The 15,207-nt window shown below is 44.1% G+C and overlaps 1 protein-coding gene across 1 annotated transcript in view; it reads right to left on the bottom strand.

Annotated features, from left to right (window-relative positions):
- The window catches only part of LOC139365860 (thrombospondin type-1 domain-containing protein 7A-like), a 100,225-nt gene extending 85,409 nt beyond the window's left edge, over positions 1-14,816 (bottom strand). Inside the window, exon 1 of the mRNA XM_071102924.1 lies at positions 14,342-14,816. Within this exon, the coding sequence (XP_070959025.1) occupies positions 14,342-14,501 (160 nt within the window). The 5' untranslated portion in view covers positions 14,502-14,816. The remainder of the gene's footprint in view (positions 1-14,341) is intronic.
- Positions 14,817-15,207: the final 391 nt, after the last annotated feature.

Raw genomic sequence — 15,207 nt, forward strand, 5'->3', positions numbered from 1 at the left:
AGCAGGACTGACCTAGATTTTGCACACATATATAATGCAATGTGGTCGCACGTACACACACACACACAAATGCATGCACACACTCATGCACTCACGCAGGCACACACGCACACGCTCAAACCTGTCTGTGTTCTGTTAAACTGAGGAAGGGCAGAGAAGAAACAGCCCTTCTCTTTTAAGTCTTTTTTGTTTGTGGCTGTGTTGATTGTTTTGCACTGTTATTGTCACTACCGCTTATTTTAAATAATATTGCTCATGATACTTCGTTTTCTACTGCGGTAAAGCTATTACTTTCTGCTAAATAACAGATTTGAAAAAAGTAAAACTACAAGAGCTTGGGACTATCAGCATTTAATAAATCAAAATTGATTTATTGATATAGCCTTGTTCTGTTCAATGTTCTCTACCTATATAGTATTATAAGTACTCGAATTCATGTTGTTAAGTAGAAAAGAATACAATATAAAAATGTCTGACACCATTCAAGTCAATGAGGCTTCGGGAACGTTAAAGCCAATTATCTCAGAATCATCTTTTTACAGATGGAACGTATATAGTCAAGCTCTCGACTCTCTGTCTTGAAGCAATGAAGCAGTCTAAACTTTGGGTCTGCACTACCACTCTACAACAGGGAGCCAGAATTTAACAGGTACAGGTGCGAGGGATTTACGTCATCACATAAAGCAGTCGCCATATCACTGTTGCCATGGCTACAGCTTTCCAGCAGCTCCAGAAGGGGTGGAGGAATGACTGACAGCTGTGACAGCTGTGTAATCCCACCGGAACCTCTCTGGAAAAACACAATCTTCATTAAAGCCCAGCCGCTCAGCTTTGCCGCCCGCCACAGATCCACCAACCAGAGAGATGAATACAGGGAGAGATGGGAATGGAGTGGGAGGACTGAGTGTGGATTCGTAGAGCCAGCACTTGATTAGGATTATTATGACATATAGAAATGGAGGGAGGTTTCGGGTACAGAGGGCTCGGGCTGTCTTATTTCCGAGCCCAGATGAAGGCACAGGCGGAGGAGGCATGGTGAAAGACGCAAGATTTGTAGTTCAAATAAATGACTAAAGGTCCAGTATTGTTTGATATCTCTAATAACCAACCAGCTGAGAGTTCAGAGGTGATGAATGGAATGGAATTGCAATGGTGATGCTCACTGGAGACATATGACAGGTACAGATGGTTTAATAGCCAGGACATTAGTGGATTTTTAAAAAAAAGGCCTCACCCTTGTAATCAGTCGTGTTTGGTCCATGTCTCCGTGACAAATGTCATCACAGAGGTCAGCACCAACTCATGTCATCCCTCATTATCTTGGTCTCTATGACATGCACGTACATCATCGTACTGTGTTCATCCTGGGTATTAGTCGTAGTCGCTGTTATTTCGAAATTGGTCATTGTCCAAGTTATTATTGACAATAATAGCCACTTGTATCAATGTAGAATGGACAAAACAATCAAATCAGATATCCAAAATAACAAGTTATCATTTACCATAGACAAGTGAGACAAACTGCTTATATGACAGAAGAGGGTATAGTGAGAAAACCCTGTGGCACATTCAAGAGGATTTCCTTAAAGATTCTAGAGAGGTCAAATGTGCCATGATGAATTACTGTGCCCTGTGATGCCTGGCTGCAGGTTTGCTTCATGACCTCTCATAGAGGCCTGTGTAGCGACAACACAAAGGATACCTTCTAATAAAGGTTTTTCATTGTGCCAATAGCAAATTGTTGTGGTTTCTCTGGTTTGTGTGCATAATGAGTGTAAAATACAGTTGAAGTCAGAAGTTTACATACACCTTAGCCAAATATATTAAACTCAGTTTTTCCACAATTTCAGACATTTAATCCTAGTAAAAATTCACTGTCTTAGCTCAATTAGGATCACCACCTTATTTTAAGAATGTGAAATGTCCGAATAATAGTAGAGAGAATGATTTATTTCAGCTTTTATTCTTTCATCACATTCCCGGTGGGTCAGACGTTTACATACACACAATTAGTATTTCGTAGCATTGCCTTTAAATTGTTTAACGTGGGTCAAACACTTCAGGTAACCTTCCACAAGCTTCCGACAATACGTTGGGTGAATTTTGGCCCATTCCTCCTGACAGAATTGGTGTAACTGTGTCAGGTTTGTAGGCCTCCTTCCTCGCACGCGCTTTTTCAGTTCTGCCCACACATTTTCTATAGGATTGAGGTCAGGGTTTTGTGATGGCCACTCCAATACCTTGACTTTGTTGTCCTTAAGCCATTTTGCCACAACTTTGGTAGTATGCTTGGGGTCATTGTCCATTTGGAAGACCCATTTGCAACCAAGCGTTAACTTCCTGACTGTTGTCTGGAAATGTTGCTTCAATATATCTGCACCAGTCCCTCCTGCAGCAAAGCACCCCCACAACATGATGCTGCCATCCCTGTGCTTCACGGTTGGGATGGTGTTCTGCGGCTTGCAAGCCTCCCCCTTTTTCCTCCAAGCATAACGATGGACATTACGGCCAAACAGTTCCATTTTTTGTTTCTTCAGACCAAAGAACATTTCTCAAAAAATGTCGATCTTTGTCCCCATGTGCAGTTGCAAACTGTAGTCTGGCTTTTTTTATGGCAGTTTTGGAGCAGTGGCTTCTTCCTTGCTGAGCGGCCTATCAGGTTATGTCCATATAGGACTCGTTTTACTGTGGATATAGATACTTTGGCACCTGTTTCCTCCAGCATCTTCACAAGGTCCTTTGCTGTTGTTCTGGGATTGATTTGCACTTTTTCGCATCAAAGTACATTCATCTCTAGGAGACAGAATGCGTCTCCTTCCTGAGAGGTATGACAACTGTGTGGTCCTATGGTGTTTATACTTGCATACTATTGTTTGTACAGACAAACTTGGCACCTTCAGGCATTTGGAAATAGATTTTCCCATTATGTCAAGCAAAGAGGCCCTGACTTTGAAGGTAGAGTTTGAAGGTGAAACTGAGTTTGAAGGCACTGAGTTTGAAGGTGAAATACATCCACAGGTTCACCTCTAATTTACTCAAATTATGTCAATTAGCCTATCAGAAGCTTCTAAAGCCATGACATAATTTTCTGGAATTTTCCAAGCTGTTTAAAGTCTCAGTCAACTTAGGGTATGTAAACGTCTGACCCACTAGAATTGTGATACAGTGAATTATAGGTGAAATAATCTGTCTGTAAACAATTGTTGGAAAAATGACTTGTGTCCTTGTCACGGTCGTCCTCCTCTTCATCTGAAGAGGAGAGGCGAGATGGATCGGAGGACCAAAATGCGGCGTTGTATGAGCTCATCATGAATTTTAATAAAGAAAACACTGAACACTGAAACACTATACAAAAACAATAAACGAAATAACAACGGTGACGCTAATGAGAACTGTGCTGAAACAAGCAATCAACATAGACAATCACCCACAAACAAACAGTGCAACCCAGGCTACCTAAGTATGATTCTCAATCAGAGACAACTAATGACTCCTGCCTCTGATTGAGAACCATACTAGGCCGAAACATAGAAATCCCCAAATCATAGAAAATCAAACATAGACTGCCCACCCCAACTCACGCCCTGACCATACTAAATAAATACAAAACAAAGGAAATAAAGGTCAGAACGTGACAGTCCTGCACAACGTAGATGTCCTAACCGACTTGCCAAAACTATAGTTTGTTAACAAGAAATTTGTGAAGTGGCTGAACATTTTAAAAGAAAATTGTTTTAATGACTCTAACCTAAGTGTATGTAAACTTCAACTGTATGTGATTTCTGAGTCTAACAGGTTGCAATTCTCCAAACCGCCAAAAGATGACAAAGTTTAATTTGCAGATGGTCTGATAGCACAGTGAATGTTTTGATAGGACTGAGAGAAGCAAACAATTACTTTGCTGCTTAGGCTGTGTAATCACAATGTTATGTTATATGTCTCTAATATGAAAAATAAGAGCAAAGAAATACACCAAGATAATTGAAAATGATTATCTGATACATCATTTCAGTTCATATTAATCCCACAGATAGTTCCCCTTCAACACTGGAATAATTGTTTTAAATGTTGGTTGAGCCCTAAGCCTCTTTTCATAACACTCTCTTATCATTCATACAACTTTAAGTGTACAACTTTTGAAGAAATCCATAAAAATCTAGTTACACCAAGTTACTGTAACAATGTTCTGGAAATATCAGTGAAAAACAGAGAGAGAAAATAAAGGGAGAGAACAGAAAATAGCAGATCCCTCACCCTGAATCCATCACGTGTTTGTAGTGAGCTATACGTGGTCTACAGAAATACTCTTCCTGCATTCCTGAAACCCATGCATGAGCTATTAGCAAGGGGTTAGAGGCACAAAAGCCAGTGAACTTATCTCTCTATAGGTGTGAATGCAGAGTTGCTAGTGCACGTGTGTGCATGCGCGTGTACATGCACTTATGGTAGAGCATGTGTGTGAGCAAATGCCAGAGACCTGGTGTGAAGTGCCATGCGTGAGTCCTGGCCACATGCCCAACACCCACGTTAGCCAGGAAAGAGGGAGTGTGGAAACAGAGAGAATGGATGGATTAATAGAGGAAAAGGAGAGGAGGAGGAGGAGGAGGAGGAGGAGGAGGAGGAGGAGGAAAGGCAAGGCTGCCAGCTCCCGAACACATTGACAGTTGAATGGATGGACGGATGGATGGATAGATGGATGGAGGGATTACGGAGGAGAAAAACCTCAAGAAAGAACAACAAATCAGCCATGCAGAATAGACACTGTAGATTTATAAATGAATGGATACCAGAGAATTAGAGTGAACGAGTGGAGAAGCCAGAGGAGGGATCTAGCTAGCAAGGGAGCCTGAGCAGCCCTGTGTGTTGACCAGGCCCGGTGTGCCCTGCCCTGCCCTGCCCTGCCCCGCCATGGCTCTGCTCTGCTCTGCCTGGGGCCATCTGCTGTCTTCGCTCTAATCCAAGGGATTGTCACAAGTGATTAGCCCGTGCATGTGTGAAATTGACATTAAAGATGGTAGTACCGTGGGGAAGGACCCTACAAGCCTCACATCTCAGACACCAACAGCTCTTCCTGTACAAACACCATCTTAAAAGAGCTAGATGGCCAGGGATTCCTGTCCCAGTATCACCAAGACAAGGTTAAAGAGTGGCTAAACAGAGGCCCAACTGGGTTATACTGTATATTGCAGAGCGTTTTTTAAGCATAAGGGATCTGCAAGCTATGGTCCGGTTAGAGCTACAGTAGCACTTGAGAACTGACAATTGTTGTCAGCTAACCACTTGACGGACCGTTCAGCATCCTACCTCAACACTTAAAACCAATATGCAAAGCAACACTTCAGTACTAGATACTGTGCAATTATTGTGTAATACATGTGTAATGCATGCATGTGGTTCTCACTGGTAACCATATTATCATCATATTCCAGGCGGCAGCTGAGATAGTCCTTCATTCTCATGCAATGTCTGACCCAGGAGGCTTGTGGTGTATGATTCCCCTACCATAGATTAAATCAATCTGTATTTACACATGATTACATGGAGAAGTATATTCATTCACCCTGGGATCATTGCGATAATGAAAGCAAATAGTATCTTGTGCAATATAGTTGGCCTTCATTACTTTGTATATTCATTGCATGCTACAGCCTAGCAAAGAATAGATTTTCAATTACATTTCCATCACGTCATTGGTAACATGATACAAATAAGGCAAGTAAAACCGAAACCAACAGAAACGTATAAAAACGTAATCAAATACGGTACATCGCTGGGCCTATGATGAGGTATGATGCAGCCAATGTGGTAAATGAACCCACCACAGAACTAAAACTACATTTCCCACAACATTCCAATACAATGAAATCACACAAGTCGTGCTCATCCTGAGGTAATACAACTGAGCAGAGCTGAGGGATGGGTGGATTGAGTGATGGATGGATGGATGGATGGATGGAGTGGATGGATGGATGGATGGATGGATGGATGAGTGGATGGATGAGTGGATGGATGAGTGGATGGATGGATGGATGGATGGATGGATGGATGGATGGATGGATGGATGAGTGGATGGATGAGTGGATGGATGGATATTTCTCCACTTCTCCACAGTATGCCTTTATTACCATCAGCAGAGCAGAGCTGTGTGGACTAGAAACTCGTTTCACTAAAGTAAATGTCACTGCTCGCTCTCAGAGAGCCTATTCTCCTCTCAACCCACTGAAGCTGCCTTATTGCTTCCCACAGGAGATGACAGTCTGTGTTGAATGCCACTCCCAGAGTGTTTCTGCTTTGACCCAGTATGGCTGAAGTAGTTGTCAGTCAAGGCACTGGGAGGACACGACCCTATGTCCCCGTACAATGTGTCCCCCTCGTCGCCTGTCTCCCCTCCTCGTCTTTGAAGGGGCACTTGAGAAGATTAATAGAAAAGTGTAGGTTGGTCTATTCAATCATACACTCATCCCTTTAAATCGATAGAGCTTAAACAGCAGTGAAGGGATAGACTTTCATCAGAATTCTATAATATCCCACAATTTATCCTCTAAAATTACCATTAATCTGCTTACTCTCACCATACAAACACTACTATATACAAAGTAATAAATACCAGTAAATACACATTAAATACATGTATGACCTAGCAACCATCTAAATATCATATGTTGTGAGCCGTTAGAATATTGCAGAATATGGTGTAAATGTGCAAATCCTCTTAAATCACTATAAATACAGTTTTGGGGATAAAGTGTAATCTGTAATCCCGGCCTGCATCGTTATATCAGTAATGATCAGGTTTTTAGTGTAAACTCTAGATTAAAGGTAGACTCAGCGATATGACGTAGATGCAGAAAGTACATAACATGGTGGGTCTATTTCCGCAACAACTAAGAGCGTTGAAGCGCGAGGCTCAACTTCTCCGTTGTTTTGGGTCCGTGGCCACTACGCTGTGAAGCGAACCCGCAAAGCGAACCCGCGAAGCGAACCCGCGAAGCGAACGCTTGCACATGTGCAGATACTGTGTGTGACCGTGTGAGAGCGAAGTCTTGCACCTCGCTCATCACAATCTCCGTAGAGCTGCTCGTGGCAACGTCATTTCGCTGAGTCTACCTTTAAACAAACTCTTGTGCTCCCTGGCCTGCACATTGCTGCATCTACGTGGAACCGAACAACTTTAGGATACGGCTTCATTTGCTCATGCAACATATAGGTGAAGATTTACCTCCCAGTGTGGGTCAAAAGAAGAGATTTTCATCACAGTGCAAAGTATACTCCCGGGTCTCTATGAATCTCTTATCATCAAACAAGTTTCTATGTGATGAAATAACTGTAGAGTTCAAAGGTGCTGTTACGAATGTTACAACTGGGGCAAAACAGCTTGGATCTTGAAATCAACCCCAAACCACTCGTCTTGAAACGAAACTTTGAAATGTTTCACCCTCATTTTCAAAGGCAGAAATCTGCTGACGCTGTGTGTAAGTTGCATTGCTGTTGTTGCCGCTCTCCAGAAATATAAATACACCGTGGGCTGCAGTGCTGCTGAGTGCTCAGTTTCCAATCTGGATGTGAGACCGGTCACACCCTATTGCTTCAGTTATCGCCCATTAGATGCAGACTGAAAAATGGAATATACAAGAAAAACACTTGCATGCCACAATCTCCAACTCCCAAGGAAATCACCTTCATTTATTCATGGCCTAAATATGCATCCTGTTGCTATGGGTCTTAAAGAGTGGCCAGCCAATTCTATCGCAGAAGCTGGTATGCCCCCAGGTACTATCGTAATGAGAGTCAACATGGGTCATATTAAAATGCAGTCACTAAAATGAAGCTGGGCTCCCTCCATAGGGATACATTCAATTGGGATGTTGCCAGAGATATCCCCCATGGCCACATCTCCAGACAGTATCTCTTACTGAGGCAGCTAGACGTGGGCTTGTTTCCTGCCAGAAGGTACTTGTCGATCTCTAACACTGTACATTCAGATGATATAGCACAAGGCTATTAAAAACCAGGCCTTAATGTTTTTTCAGTACTGCTGTTTTTTTTCCTGGCAGTTCATTGATTGACTGATTGATTTCTTAATTGATTTGGCCAGATAGTCCACTCTCCTGGATTCCGTGGTCTGAGTCAGATCCTGAATAGAGAGGAAGGAAGAACACCAGTCGCTCTATGGATCTTGGCCCGGGTTTGAATTACCCTGGTCTAGTGGAAGTCTGGGAGAGTGGGACATGCTGCGCTTGTTTGACCATGATAATAACCTTAGGTTATGGTATTGAGCTTCTGACCTTTTCCTGCATATGCTTTCCAGGCAGGCTGTTCACTCTAATACGTACTACACTACATGACCAAAAGTATGTGGACACCTGCTCGTCGAACACCTCATTCCAAAATCATGGCCATTAATATGCAGTTGGTCCCCCCATTGCTACTATAACAGCTTCCACTTTTCTGGGGAGGCTTCCCACTACATATTGGAACATTGGTGCAGGGAAAAGCTTCCAGTCAACCACAAGAGCGTTAGTGAGGTCGGGCATGGATGTTGGGCGATTAGGCCTGGCTCGCAGTCAGTGTTCCAATTCGTCCCAAAGGTGTTCAATGGGGTTGTGGTCAGAGCTTTGTACAGGCCAGTCAAGTTCTTCCACACCAATCTCAACAAAACATTTCTGTATGGACCTCGCTTTGTGCATGGGGGCCTTCGCCAAACAAGCCGTCCCCAAACTGTTGCCACAAAGTTGGATGCACAGAATCGTCTAGAGTGTCATTGTATGCTTTAGCGTTAAGATTTCCCTTCACTGGAACTAAGGGGCCGAACCATGAAGAACAGCCCCAGACCATTATTCATCCTCCACCAAACTTTACAGTTGGCACTATGCATTCAAGCAGGTAAAGTTCTCCTTGCACCCGTTAAACCCAGATTTGTCCGTTGGACTGCCAGAAGGTGAAGCGTGATTCATCACTCCTGAGAACACGTTACCACTGCTCTGGAGTCCAATGGCGGCAACCTTTACACCACTCCAGCCGACGCTTGGCATTGTGCATGTTGATCTTAGGTATGTGTGCGGCTGCTCGTCAATGGAAACCGATTTCATGAAGCTCCCGGCGAACAGTTCTTGTGCTGATGTTGCTTCCAGAGACAGTTTGAATCTTGGTAGTGAGTGTTGCAACCGAGGACAGACAATTTCTACACGCTATGCGCTTCAGCTCTCGACGGTTCAGTTCTGTGAGCTTGTGTGGCCTACCACTTCGCTGAGCCGTTGTTGCTCCTAGACGTTTTCACTTCAGAATAACAGCACTTACAGTTGAACGGGGAAGAAATTTGACGAACTGTCTCATTGGAAAGGTGGCATCCTATGACGGTGCCACGTTGAAAGTCACTGAGCTCTTCAGTAAGGCCATTCTATTGCCAATGTTTGTCTATGGAGATTGCATGGCTGTGTGCTCTATTGTATATATCTGTCAGCAACAGGTCTGGCTGAAATAGCCAAATCCACTGATTTGAAAGGGTGTCCACATACTTTTGTATATATAGTGTATGTTGTCATAGCAGGTGGTTGGGACTGGGAGAGCCGCTAACAGCTAGGTCGGGTGACATCCCTCACTGCTGGAGGCATCGTTAGGTGGAAATGTATTCAGTAACAATGGCCTGTCAGTGCTCTTCACACTGGCCCATCTCATTGAGCGATGACATCAGTCCAGCATCATGGTTACACATACAGTAGCTACAGTATGTCCACAACACTAGAAATTGAGTAGTGGGCTACTTGGTTCATTTGTCTTTTGAGTTGCAAGGTCAACAAACATTCACAGATAGACATGCACATCTACATTTCCTTCCTAGAAACCCCCATAGTGACACAAGTGGTTGCGAGGAAGGCCAACGGTGTCGTCTGTAGGCCTATAGGCAGGACTCCATTTTGCAACCTTTGACTTGGCTGTGTGAGTTAAAAATTGGTCGCACTGGTGTGAGATGCAGATTCTAGCATCTACCTGGTCACCGCAATCAAAACATCCTATTTGTTAGGTGGCTAAAACCAGGAATTTGTTCAACTATAAAGTGCATTATCCTCACGACTGCTGTCATAAACGTGTCTGCCCTGCAGCTGTGCCTGCCTGTTTCGCTGGCGCCGGTTGCTGTAATGAGCGAGCCTCTCACACTCTCTCTCCCCCATCGTGTGCCCCTCGTGATTGTATGACATTTCAAAATGCAATTGCGGTGAAAAAAACAACAACTTTGCAAGCAATTTGTTTTCCATATTAAAGAGAGGGTCTCAGCGTTTTCTTTCTCAACGATCATTACTGAGCTCAAAGCAGACTGTTTTACAGTCAAGATATCTGATATGGGTTTGACCTGGTCAGTCTATGTCGTGGAAAGAGCAGGCGTTCCTAAGGTTTTGTACACTCGGTGTAGCTAATGTGTTTTGAGTTTCCACTTCTTCAGGTGGTGAATTATGTAATATTAGTGCACATACAGACAAAGGCAAATTAATCTCTATTGAACAAACCCAATTTTGACAGTAAAATATAACAAAAATAGCCTAATTGTCAACCCAAAATTTGTGGCAATCACTGCATATCCAAATACATTGAACTACTGCTTGGACATGTTAGCTGTTATCAACAGCTAATACAGCTAATACCGCCTCGGTAGTCTATTATACTTGTTAATAAAGGGGGGCTGTACTGGTCTGTACTGGAGCCCTGACAGGTGTTGGCTGAAAGCAATTAAAATCAATTAGCAGAATTAGCGATAACCATGACGTGGCTAATAGGTCTAAGAGAGGAAAACATGGTGTAAACCATGAGTTGGCCAGAAAGAGGGAGCCAGTCTGGTAAAAAGGGATTGGGATGATCAGAAGTCAGGGACAATGCCTACGTAATCTGAATAATCTGTTTCCCAATGGCAGATTAGGACCTGGAGAAGGGGAACGTTGGAGATGCATCAGGCTCTCGTGCTGGGTTGTGCTGTAACACAGAGAATGGTTCTGAACCACACTGATGAACAATCTCTACTGTTTTGTCAATGTTTTTTTTAACCTTTATTTAACTAGGCAAGTTAGTTAAGAACAAATTCTTATTTTACAGTGATGGCCTACCCCAGCCAAACCCTCCCCTAACCCGGACGACACTGGGCTAATTCTGAGCTGCTTTATGGGACTCCCAATCTCAGCCAGCTGTGATACAGCCTGGGATTGAACCAGGGTCTGTAGTGATGCCTCTAGCACTGAGATGCAGTGCCTTAGACCGCTGAGCCACTCAGGAGCCCTTTGTAATGTATTCATGCTTCCCTACAACACAGCAGGACATTTGCCAACTGCATTACTACATCATTGATTGGTGGTATTCAAATAATATTGGTGAATATTTGATATGATGTCACAAATGAAGATATCTCTTCACATTGGAAGAGTCACACCAAACACGGTTGGTTTGATGGTGTCATACCAGTACAAGCCAGGACAGTTGGAGTATCCTCATTTAAATCCCATGGTGTCAGAGTGAGAGTTCAAGCAGTGGGGTAGCGTAGTACAAAAGCCTCATTTGCTGTGGAGGTGTGTACTCCAGGTTGATCTCTGGCCTTGAATGTGACCCACAGTCACACTGTACACACACTGATAATTGCCTTGGCCTCTGATGGGCATACATGCTGGTGCAATCCTGACAGCTCCACCCTACAGACTACAGCAGTACTGCCACTTCACTAACGGAAACTAATGAAGCGCACACAGCACCAAACTGCGAAAGGAATTCCACCCACTGTGTGTGTTTCTGTGACCGTATGTGTGTGTGTGTGTGTGTGTGTGTGTGTGTGTGTGTGTGTGTGTGTGTGTGTGTGTGTGTGTGTGTGTGTGTGTGTGTGTGTGTGTGTGTGTGTGTGTGTGTGTGTGTGTGTGTGTGTGTGTGTGTGTGTGTGTGTGTGTGTGTGTGTGTGTGTGTGTGTGTAAGTGAGCGATAGAGAGGATAGCAGTAACTGTGTGATAGAGAGCCATAAACCCTCCAAGGATCTCTTCAAGGCTTGTAACACCACTATACTTTACCATATCATCCCTCTACTCTTTCACAATCTCCTCATTATCATCCACATCAATATAATCATCGTCATCATCATCGCCTTCATCAACCTTATTCTCAACAGGTTTTTCCTCCTCCTTCACCTCATCATCATTGCCTTCATCAACCTTATTCTCAACAGGTTGCTCCTCCTCCTTCACCTCATCATCATTGCCTTCATCAACCTTATTCTCAAACGGTTGCTCCTCTTCCTTCACCTCATCATCACTGTCATCATCAACCTTATATTCAACAGGTTGCTCCTCTTCCTTCACCTCATCATCACTGTCATCATCAACCTTATTCTCAACAGGTTGCTCCTCCTCTTTCACCTCATCATCACTGTCATCATCAACCTTATCTTCTTCAATAACATCAATATCAAGCCTGTTGGCAGCAGTGCCTGTTTTCACTTTTGTCATTTAAATAGAACCTTCCAGAGGGAAATATCCCTGAGTTCTCTGCACCTCTAAACATAGATCATATTTTCATAGAAGCCAATAAAAGCAACGTGAGCCAATTCCCTATAGTTTGAAGACAGGGCTGTCTTTCAGTAACTCATCATTATGCAAACATCACAGCAGCATTTGCCACCAGAATATTCCCTCCACTGACTGCACTCACTGAAATGTGCACAAACATAATCGTATTTTATGAAAAGAGCTGAAATGCAAAGATATCACATTTGAGTCATTTAGCAGACACTCTTATTCAGAACGACTAACAGTAGTGAGTGCGTACCCTTTTTATACTGGTCCCCAAGTGGGAATTGAACCCACAACCCTAGCCTTGCAAGCACCGTGCTCCAACAACTGAGCCACAAGGGTGATAAAAAGTGCTTGAAATCCCAGAAATAAATTGCTCTACTGTAGGTTATCTCCAAGCTCTATGGCATCGCCAAACCAAAGAAGAAAAATACAAATAAAAAAATGGTAAAACAAATACAAACTTCTATCCTAAAATCAATAGTCTTCCTTTAGTTAGGAAGATCAGAAAACCTCCTAACAGAGGGTTACATATCACAGCACAGACCTAAAGCCATAGGCAGTATGAGGAATGTGTGTGTTTGTGTGTGTGTGTGTGTGTTTGTGTGTGTGTGTGTGTGTTTGCTTTCTTGTGCTTGTGCAGGTGTGTGTGTGTGTAGCGTGGGAGAGAGCGGTGCAGTAGCGTGGGAGAGTGGTGTAATCGTAATGATCTACACTGGGAAAGATCTAGCCCCTGACGCTCCATTTCTTAGGGCAGGGCTGCTCCCTGGAACATTTTTCTTGAGTAAATCCCTACTCCTTTAATCTCCTTACTCAGCTACATCCTCTTTAAAGATGCAGGAGCGCGAGAGACAACGACATCCCATCGATTCAGGACTGGCACTGGGCTGAGCTGTCCAGTGGGTTGGGAAGGGGGAGGGTTATTTTCCCCTCATCTAGTCCCTTGAGGGGGAGGGAGGTGGTGGGGGAGGTGAGAAAGCGAAGGGTTAACTAACACCTCGAAGGCCAAGGAGATTTGCCCATATATATTTAAAGGCACACGTAAGTGCGCCAAGTCTCCCTGGGCATGATTATTCCTGGCTCAGATCTTCTAATTATGTTAGAGGAGCCGTACATTACTAATGCATTGCACTTGTTCATACCAGAGGTTATCAGAAAACACTCTGCAACCACCCATCCCATTTCATCTCCATGTTTGCGATCAACTCCCCATTTTTTTTGGTCTACTATTGTGCTCCAACACATATACAATCATCAAGCTATCGTGCAACCACACACCTCAACCACCAATTCAGCTAAGAGACAGAAATGTAAGTAATTCAGTCAAGATGGATCATGCCAGCTTTTGGTGCCAAATTCAATGCATTTACTAATAGACTTCTCGTGGATTTCTCTTATCGTTCTCTGCCTCGTTCTCCCATGATAGCGTGCTATTCAAGACTTCTAGACTTCAGTTACAATGTGCAAACTATCAGCTTGTGAGACCAGTGCAAGGGACAGGGAAAATGAGGTAATGAGATGACGGGGGTTTTAAGGACCTTGAGACCTGCTCTAATTTTCAAAAGGTTCACAGAGAGGAAATGAGAGCAGAGAATATCGTGCCCAAGCTGAGTTTCTTGTCCACAAGCTTTTTCAATACTGAATACATAGTCACTATTGACTATTGAAAACATGCTCCTTGAAACACAATATTCTGCTTCGACTTCAATGTCGCAGATTCTTTATTCTGATCGCCATTAAAGTCAAACAGTACAAAACAACAACCAATCTCTCCCTAAGTCTCTCATAGTACAACAGGAGTCCAGTACCTGTTTCCCAGAAGTACACAGACTTGGTGTCCTCTACCATCTGTGTGTTAGCCCTCCAGGTACCACAGAGCAGTAGTACTGTCACCCAGAGGAAGGTGCTTCCCCCTGTCCTTATGCTGGGGGTGCCTCCTGCACCCCTCCACCTCCACCCTAGCCCCATGGTCCTCTCCAGGGTCAACGTAAGTCCACACAGTCGAGAGGGACCGCAGCGTAAAGATAGCTCAAGACTTACACGGGTCCGACAGGCAACAAAAAAAAGAATAGTGTGTGATTTGTCCCACTAGAGTAAGGGACTGGTGCTTCCTCTCCTGAAGGGCAGATCGAGAGAGTCCTCTCCTTGTCCTCTATCTCCCTTCTCTTCTCTTCTCTACTCCACTCGTCACGGGGTATTCCCAGAGGAAGGTTGTCAGTGAGAAGGGTAGAGGTCCAGGTGAACAATAAAGTATTGCTCCTCCATGCTCTCTGGTGCTGCTGCTGTTCACTGCCGTTCCTGCCTCTGTCCTCTGGCTGTGGAGCTGTGACAGTGGCTGTGCGTCTGCAGTGGTACCTCCTCTCCTCTCCCCCCTCCTTTCCTCTCTCTCTCGCTCGCTCTCTTTCGCTCACTCACTCTCTCTCTCTCTCTCTCTCTCTCTGTCTCTCCATGCTCCAGCTCCGTCTCTTTTTTACACACACAGTCCCTCTCTTGCCGAGGGCACAGGGACGGACGCGTCCTCTGTTCCACTCCTCGCGAGCAGCGCTGAGAGGAAAGCTGGAGACCAATGTTCACATTGAGCAGAGAAGCTATTGCAAGCACAGCTTCCAGGATCAGAGAGTGCAGCACAGAGAGGGAAGAGATATAGGTGGGGGGGGGGGGGGGGGGGGGTGTG

The sequence above is a fragment of the Oncorhynchus clarkii genome, chromosome 2 (genome assembly GCF_045791955.1).
Source record: "Oncorhynchus clarkii lewisi isolate Uvic-CL-2024 chromosome 2, UVic_Ocla_1.0, whole genome shotgun sequence".
Lineage (NCBI taxonomy): Eukaryota > Metazoa > Chordata > Actinopteri > Salmoniformes > Salmonidae > Oncorhynchus > Oncorhynchus clarkii.